A 9,228-nucleotide genomic window follows, 5' to 3' on the forward strand; every position below is an offset into this window, starting at 1 on the left:
TTCGTGTAAACGATTACAGGGTCCTGTAATCGATTACAGAACTCAATTTCACAGCAAACACATTGGAAATTCACTGCACTTCATTGGATTTTGACCACATTACATTATTTCTGATTCAATCATCTCTTTCAACATACATTACCACTACACAACCATTGATTCATTTGTTTCCACATACATTAATTTGAAGCCTTTAAATAAAACAAACATTTGATTTCCAATAACATAAAATAAATCAATGTTATACATATTGAACCAAATACTAGGTTTAAATACACAATACTTTTGTTCCAACTTAACACAATAGTTAATCCTTTGTCTTTCTAACTCATACATTTCCTGTGTAAGGTGTCCTAAGTGCTTTGCTCTTAACTCTTCTTCTTGAACCAATCCTAACATAAGTCCTCAACTGTGATTGCTTGTCAGCCATTCCACCTGGTGCATCTGGCGACAATGGACCTTCTTCATTGTTACTCATTCCACCCCCTTCCTCGGCCGACAAACGAACAGGTGAAACGAATGCATCGTCAGTTGCTGCTTGTGGACATCCAGCACTCTGAAAACCGTCATCTGCAGTTGACTTTTTACTTCTTGTTTTGGCCTTCTCTTTCTCCAATTCTTGCTCTAAGTCATTCACCTCCAACTCTTGGAGATGACTTCCCTTTGGTCCTTTGTCAACCGTTCGTTGAGAGCGCTAATATACATGGTTGAAAATGAATGACGCACACTCAATTGTCCATAACAAAATAACAATCCAAATCAAATAACAAACAAACACCATAGACAACCCACAAGAAACCACAAAAAAACCCAAAACCCAAACCTAAAACCAAATACCCAAACATAAATCCAAATACCCAAACCGACAATAAAGGTACTTACCTTGGTCCAGCGATGGTCCAATCCGGAACTTGTCATTTCAGAGCACTGGAGAGCAATGGACACGACGACACTGTCAGCGGTTGATGGAGAAGACAACTCTGTGAGCGCTAATGGAGACGACGATGAGAAACCCAAATGTGAGAGAGAATCAATCTTTCACACTGAAACTGAAAATGCCCAGGGGTAAAAAAGGAATACAATTTCTCTGAAAACCTCTGCATTTTTCAGACCAAATTTAAAAAAAAAAAAAACAAAAAAAAGTAGCTAATAGCACGTTCACACATGAGAGTGTCAAATGAGTATCAAATATAGGGTGTCGAAATAACGAGATCCTTAAAATAATAAGAAGGTGGAGGAAAGGTGGAGAGAGCAATAGCCTTTTCCAATTCAACCTTTGTGTAGTGGTTATCTTCCAGCTGACAATGGCCCAAGCCCAATTGCCCAATTTGTCGTGCAGGGATCTGTCAAGAGTCGTTCACTGTCATCGTGACCGGAACCACAAATCTGTAATGGAGGCGTGTCTCTCTCCGGTGAGGTGTGTGCTCTGCTCCGACTTGGATGTGTGGTGACTGTGATTGACGTGGGCGAAACAATGAAGCTTAAGGAGCGCTGATCTGAGTGGGCCGGTACAGATGGGTGAAGTTGCTGGATCTTGAGCGCGATGTGCAGTAGTTCGTGGGAAGAAGACAATAAGGTCTGCAGATAATAGAGTGATTCAAGCTGAGGGCATTGGGAATGTGTTAGTTGCAAGGCAAGATAGAAGACAAGTTGTAATCTCTTTTATGCTTTATGTCCATGAAATGAAGAGTAACTTGATCAGTATGGGTCAACTTTTGGAGAAATGGTTCTCAATGAATATGGTTAATGATTTTCTAAAAATTTATGAACACCATTAAATCTCAACGTTTCGCCGCTATGTTTTGTCAGATGATTCATGGTATGACACCTAAGGTTAGGCCACTTAAATTTCAAAGATTGCGATCAAAGAATATGGTGCCTGGTCTTCCCTCAATTATGATTCGAAAGAAATTGTGATAATTGTTGGATCAACAAGCAATCAATAACTTCTTTCGGACCTTACACTGCGTCCAAAGCCAACGATATTCAACATGTTGTACTTTGATGTTTGTAGACCATTTGACATTCCTTCATTAGGAGGAAATAAATATTTTATGTTGTATTTGGACGGACTTTAGTAGAAAGTTATGGCTATATTTGATTAAAGCAAAAGAGTGAAGAATTGAACATCTTTGAAGGATTCAAGGCTATAGTGGAAAAGCAGTTTGGAAATTTATCAAGATTTTGAGGATCGACGGTGGAGGTGAATTTAATTCTGGTGAGATGAAAAGTTTCTGATGCATGAAGTAAGTGCTCCTTACACTACTCCCCAACATAATGGAATTGCGAAAAGAAGAAACATGACCATAATGAACATGGTACGAACTATGCTTAAGCAGAAAAATCTACCTTAGAGTTTTTAGGGTGAATTGGCAGTGACAAATGTTTATGTCCTTAACATATGTCCTACAAAATAGTTCAAAAGAAGGATGGTCTGGTATCAAGCCATTCATCAAGCCCTTTAAGATATTTGGTTCACTATGCTATTGACATATTTCAACAAAGGAGAAAGAAGCTTGATGAAATAATTGTTGAACCCATGATTTTTGTACGCTATAACTCCACGGGTTCCTATAAGTTGTACTATCCCAAGACAAAGCAAGTCTCTTTCCGTAAAGATGTTTGAGTTTGAATAGGAAGAAAGCAACCCTGTAAAGGATACTACTCAACAGACATTGACTGTTGAGTCTCAAGGTAGTGGATGACAGATCTACAAGGAATAAAAAGTTTCCTTCAAAACTCTCAAATTATCAAAGTTTACCTTGATAGTGCTATCTTAGAGGTGATTTAGTTCAACACTTGACACTCATGGCGGATGTAGAACCCATTAGCTTTGATGAAGCTATCACTAGCAAAGTGTGGGGATCAGCTATGGAAGAAGAATTAAGGAGCATTGAAACGAATCATACTTGAGAAATGGTAGAATTACGGTATAACAAGATTCCTATTGGTGGTTGAATTACTAAGCATAAAGTCAGACTAGTAGCTAAGGGATTTATGCAGAAAGAGGAGATAAATTACTTGAAGAAGTTTTCATTACTCATCGCCCTGGTATCATAAGTAAAATGAATAAATAAAAGGTTTTGAAATTAAAGAATGGCCTCAAGCAAGCAGCGAGAGCCTGGAACAAAAGGATTGACACTTTGATTCTTAGTGTTGGCTTTCTGAAATGTTCTGTTGAATATGAAGTATAATTTAAGACTGAGTATCATTGCAGTTCTTATTTGCTTATATGTGGATGATTTTCTGATTACAGTAGTAGTCCAACCAGTATTGAATAAATCAAGCAAAATTTAAAAAAGAATTTGAAATGAAAGATTTGAAAACCCTGTCATAATTTTTGGGATTAGAGTTTGCCTATACTAAAAAGGACGTTGTTATGCACCAGAGGAAGTATATTTCAGAGATACTAAAGAAGTTTAATATGATGAACTGCAATTATTATAATAATAATAATTATTATTATAAAAATAAATGATTTTTTTATTGCCCAAGTTCATGATTTATGCTTGAAACTACGAAAATAAACGACTGTCACTATAATTGGTGATAGAGATTCAATTAAAAAAATATAAAATTTTCATATACTTAAATAAAATGAATTTTTTTTAATAAGTGTTCAATTAAAAATACTCAAATTTATGAAGAACATAAGAAATAATGATACAAACAATCACCTCAGTTTAATTATCTATAAAATCTAAATCAAATATTTAATTAAATAAATAATTTTTTTTGAATATTTAGTATAATATATTCTTTTAATAAAAATTCAATTCAAAAAAATGAAGTGAAGAATTTTTTCTCAAACTCTCACCCGCAGATATGTTAAAAAAACTATAATCTTCACCGCCATTTAACAGCATAGAAAACAAAATTACTGTCTTTAGGACTTGACGAGAGTATGAATTTATTTTAAAAAAAAGAGAGATGTTTGCAACACTTGAGCAATTATCATGATTGGATGTAGTGATGGTCTTAATAAATTATAATGATGGGGTCCTAGGAATAGTATATGTTAGTACATATTACCTTAGTTGACCAGTACACATGTAGTACAAACAAGATGAGTAATTTTGTTCAGTACTAATGTGCAGTACAAACTAGCTTACACATAAATCAATGGCGTAAGAAAATAAATCCGAAGCATTTTCATGTGAATGCAAAAGATAGATCTATACTTGGAGTGGGATGTTTCTTTAGGACTATGGTTTGGACGAGTCACTTCAACAACAGGGGAATGTAAATCCATCTTTTGCTCATATTCTTATCACTTTCTTCTTTGCAATTGCAAGAAATTTTGTGATGGCATTGAAGAATTTGGTTGCTACTTGTCCAATCCATAGTTTTAAAAGAATCAACCACTCCATGATTTTGGTTTCTGACAGATTTTAGCGTCAAGCTGTATATACATATATAACCTTTCGATGAGGTATAATTTTATTGTTATTTCATAATTTTAATTGTGTGCGTATTCTTTCATTTCATATGATGATTTAGATCTAAGTTCATCATGAACTCATCACTAGAAGTATGATCACCTGTTCCAGTTTGGACCAAACCAGCACAAGGAGAAGGGTAGAAATATCTAAGAAAAGAAAGATTAAAGCTGCTAGGTGCTCCCTCCCCATTTTACTAAGCCCATCGTAGCATTTCTTCACATTTTTGCACATGTATTCCATGCAGCTAGTGTTTTCGTGCATATTCTAGAATTTCAGCACATTCCTTGCATGACCACGTGGACTAAGATCCACTTATTTTGGGATTCATCTCCACGGTGCATAGCTAAGGGGTTTGCTATAAATCCACCTTAGAATCCATTGTAAAAGCGCTTTCGTTGATATATGATATTCAATCTGCTGATGAGATTTCTAGCACATGAAAATCTGTCCGAGAGTCACCTCCTCACTGAGCTTTCCGTTACTCTACCTAGCTTCCTTCCAGATGAAGGCTGATAGCTACTGTGCGTGACAGAGAAAGAATAATAGCAGGATATCAGAAAGAGAGAATGAATGCAGAGGGAAAATTCCTTCTATTTTCCTTGTTCCCCTTTTCACTACAAAACAGTGCTATATATGCACTTGATAACAACCCTGCAGTAACATATTATTTGCAAATAAAAGAAATATTAGGAATATCTGCTATATATTCTTCCTAATAGTTTTCCCCTTTTTACGGGAAGTTGTTATCACAAAATCTGAGGTATTTTGGCTGGCGTGGATTCCTTTTCATATTTTCCTCACGTTCTTCTTCTGGAGCAATAGCTTGATTCTGTCCCGCAATGGGGCTTGTGTTTGGAGTGGCAATTGGGCCTATAGGTGCATCAATTAGTATGGGTCCTACACTCCTTACATCCCTTCCCTGATCAAGAAGAACCTTGTCCTCAAGGTGAAATTGTTGTTGGACCTGAGACCAAGATTCCTAACTTGCTGCTTCCAATGGCAAGCCCTTCCATTGGATCAGTACTTGAATATCAGAAGTGGGGGTATCAGTATTTCTCTTTCAATCCACAATTGTGACTGGTTCCAGAATTGGTTGATGATCCTCAATGTTAGGTGGAAGGGATAGAGGAGATGATGGTAGTGGCCCTTTGTGAGGATGGAGGAGACTCACATGGAATACATTGTGAATTTTGGCAAAAGGTGGTAGGTTTACTTCATATGCAACTTCACCAATCTTTTTGCTAATTTGGAAGGGACCGAAAAATGTTTCATAAGTTTTGTAGTGGCTGCACCAGTAACGGTTGATTGCCGACGAGGCCTTAGTCGAAGATACACCCAATCACCTACTGCAAAGTGTAAATCCCTGCGATGTTTATCTGCCCAATTCTTCATTTGTAACTGGGCTTTTTTGAGGTTAGCATATAATTTCTAAAGTATGGTAGTGCGAGTGGATAACTCGGATTGAGCAGATGCATTGGTTGTGTCTTCAGAAAGCAAGGGAGGGATTAGAGGAGGTTTGCGATCGAACATCACTTCAAAAGGAGTGAAACCGGTGGAAGCATTGACAGAGGTATTGAAACTCCATTAAGCCCAAGAGAGAAATTTACCCAAAAGGGAAGGCTTGTGATGCACAAATGATCGAAGATATTGCTGCAATATTTTGTTAGTCACCTCTGTCTGCCCATCGGATTGGGGGTGGTATGCCGTGGACATTCGGAGCTTGGTGCCACTGAGTCTGAAAAGATCTCTCCAAAATTGGCTCAAGAATATCGGGTCATGGTCGGAGATAAGGCTGCGAGGTAATCCATGATGTTTACAGACTATGTCAACAAATAATTGGGCTACGTTGTAGCAGTGAAAGACTTGGGAAACATACCGAAGTGAGCCCCTTTTGAAAATCTATCCACAATCACGAGAATCGTAGTGAAATTCTTATAAGGAGGGAGGCCAATGATGAAGTCAAGTGATAAATCCTTCCAGTAGTGTGATGGAGGAGGAATCGGTTGGAGCAAACCTGCAAGGCGTTGAGTAGGAAACTTTGTCTGTTGACAAACTGTGCATTGCTTGACAAATTGCTTGACATCTTTGCGAATGTTGTGCCAATAAAAAGAGGATAAAATCTTGCTCAATGTACGGGAGATGCCCGTGTGGCCTGCTAAAGGAGTGCAATGGAATTCATGGAGGAGCAATGGTATGTAGGAACATGTGGATGGCATCCAAATCTTATCCTTGAAGAGAATGAGGCCCTCGTGGATTGAATAATGAGGATAGTCATGTGGGGACAGTGATGATCTTGTGTTTGAGAGTGACAAAGGTAGGACCATGTTGTAAGGAGGACTTGAGGTCATACAAGAAGTCCAATTGTGGAATTGTCAAAACTAAAAGGGACGTGGAAAGAGGTTAATCTGGGTCCTCAATTCGTGAAAGAGCATCGGCTGCAGTGTTGGTCTTGCTTGGTCGATACTGTATCTCAAAGTCGAAACCCAATAACTTAAAGAGATAATTTTGTTGTTCAGGTGTGAGAACCGCTTAAGATAAAAGTTCCTTGATCGATCTTTGATCAGTTTGAATCACAAAACGACGCCCTAAGAGGTATTTATGCCACTTTTGAACAGCAGAAGTGATGGCGCACAATTCCCGAATATAAGTGGAAGAGTTGTGTAGCTTAGGACAAAATTGCTTACTAAAATATGCAATTGGGTGGCCATTTTGTGAAAAGACTACCCCCATTCCAATACCTAAAGCATCTATTTGAATAGTGAACACTGAGTCAAACTTAGGAAGAATCAGGACAGGTGAAGCCAGTAACTTGTTTTTGAGGATGGTGAATGCAGCTTGGGCATTGGCGTTCCACATAAAATTGTCCTTCTTGAGGAGATTGGTGAGAGGTTGAGCAATGGAGGCGTAACCTGCTACGAATTTCCGGTAGAACCCTGTTAATCCTAAAAACCCTCGAAGGGACTTGACTGTGTTGGGGGTGGGCCAATTGCTGACTGCAGCCAATTTAGCAGGGTCTGGTTGAACGCCTCTGTCAGATACCACATGACCGAGGTACTGAATAGATTGAGTGTCAATGGTGCATTTGCTACCTTTCAACTTGAAACAATTAGAAAGAAGAAATTTAAAGGTGGTTTCCAAGTGATGTACATGATCTGCCAATGTGGAGCTATAGACTAATATGTCATCAAAAAAGACAATGATGAAGCGCCATAAATGGGGTCTAAACAGATCATTCATGGTAGCTTGGATGGTAGAAGGGGCATTGCACAGACCGAATGGCATGACCCGAATTTCGAAATGGCCATTATGAGTCCTGAATGCATTTTTCTCTATGTCGGCAGGGACTATGAGGATTTGATGAAATCCTGAAAAAAGGTCAAGCTTGGAGAACCACGAGGCATGACCCAGTTCGTCCAGAAGCTCATCAACAGTGGGGATTGGAAATTTATCCTTATGGTGGCAACGTTGAGAGCCCTATAGTCAACACAAAATCGCCACGTGCCGTCTTTCTTTTTAACGAGAAGCACCGGAGAAGAGTAAGGACTATTGCTTGGCTTAATGAATCTGGAGTCAAGCATCTTCTGTACCTAATTTTCTATTTCTTGTTTTTGGAAGTGTGGGTATCGGTAGGGTCGTACAGTTGTGGGATGAGTGTTTGGCGCTCAGGTGATTGCGTGGTCTATGGTGCGCGGTGGGGGAAGGGCAAATGGGGTAGAGAAGATGGTTGAGTATTGGGAGAGAAGGGATTGAAGAAGTGGTTCGGTGGTGGAAGGTATGATTTTAGATGGGGATGTAGGCTGTGTAAGTGAAGGAGTGGGAAAAGGATTGTGATCAAGTGTTAACTGAAATAACGCTTCAATCCTGTTGGTGTTATGAAGACGACGAAGCTGATGGGCTGATATAGGGAAAGGGTTTAGGCCAGAATCCCTTTTTAGCTCAATTAGTTTCTCGTGCCATGTAAACCGCATAAATGGAACATTGTAATCCATAAAAAAGGGACTGATTGATAACAGTTGAAAAACAATTATTTTCATATGTCTATTTAGACCAAATTGCACCCTTTAAGGCTTGGAATGAGCTTAGAATCAAGTAAAATTCAATAAATGAGTCAGTTGAGAGTCAAAAGCTGTTTTTAGCGATATTATGCTTGTTTTGCAGCAAATTGGATGAAAGTGAAGATTGGGATTGGAGATGAAGGTCTTAGACTCAAGACAAAGAAAGAAAATTGAAGAAAAGAAGAGTCTAGGGACTGCTTGGCGGCAAAAATCACCGTTGGGCGGTCCAAGGCGAGGAGAAGGCACTTGGCGTCGGTGCTGGGCGGATTTGTGATTAGAGGCAAACCGCCGGGCGATAACCCCCTGTCGCTGGGCGGTGGCGCGATTAGGGGCAAACCGCTGGGCGGCATAAGTGTGCTGCCGGGCGGTTGTCCGCTGGGCCTGGGCTTGTTTTTTGTGACACTCCTTAGCTATAAATAGCCCTGTTGCGATTTCATTCTCATTCTTTTGATAGAGAAGGGCGGCCAAACCTACTTTTCACTTCTTGGAGAAGATTTCTTGGATGCTTAGGCTCCTTTTCATCTTATCTAGGGTTTGCTTTTCCATTTTTCTTTCATTTTTCATCTAGGTTCACCATGACAATGGTGAACTAAACCCTTTTGTTGTTGGGGGAAACAGTGTAATATTTTGAAACTCTCTTTTATTGAAACTCTTGTTTATTTATATGATTTTTCATATGCTTTGATTATCAATTGTTGGGTTCTCGCCTGCGCATAATGCTTTTATCGTTT

General features: G+C 38.9%; 1 protein-coding gene across 2 annotated transcripts; it reads right to left on the minus strand.

Moving 5' to 3' along the window:
• Positions 1-198: 198 nt before the first annotated feature.
• On the minus strand, positions 199-2,642 carry LOC106778362. 2 transcript variants are annotated; one of them, XM_014666322.2, is made up of 3 exons: positions 1,275-2,642; positions 883-1,049; positions 199-694 (listed from the first exon to the last, which is right to left on the minus strand). In XM_014666322.2, the coding sequence occupies exons 2-3, from the start codon at positions 916-918 to the stop codon at positions 329-331; spliced, it is 402 nt and encodes a 133-aa protein (XP_014521808.1). In that variant the 5' UTR covers positions 919-1,049; positions 1,275-2,642; the 3' UTR covers positions 199-328. The 2 variants fall into 2 exon arrangements, with proteins under 2 accessions (XP_014521808.1, XP_022631892.1); XM_022776171.1 differs by having other exon boundaries at positions 883-2,642.
• Between the last annotated feature and the right edge of the window lie 6,586 nt (positions 2,643-9,228).

The sequence above is a fragment of the Vigna radiata genome, unplaced genomic scaffold, assembly GCF_000741045.1.
Source record: "Vigna radiata var. radiata cultivar VC1973A unplaced genomic scaffold, Vradiata_ver6 scaffold_406, whole genome shotgun sequence".
In the NCBI taxonomy this organism is placed as follows: Eukaryota; Viridiplantae; Streptophyta; class Magnoliopsida; order Fabales; family Fabaceae; genus Vigna; species Vigna radiata.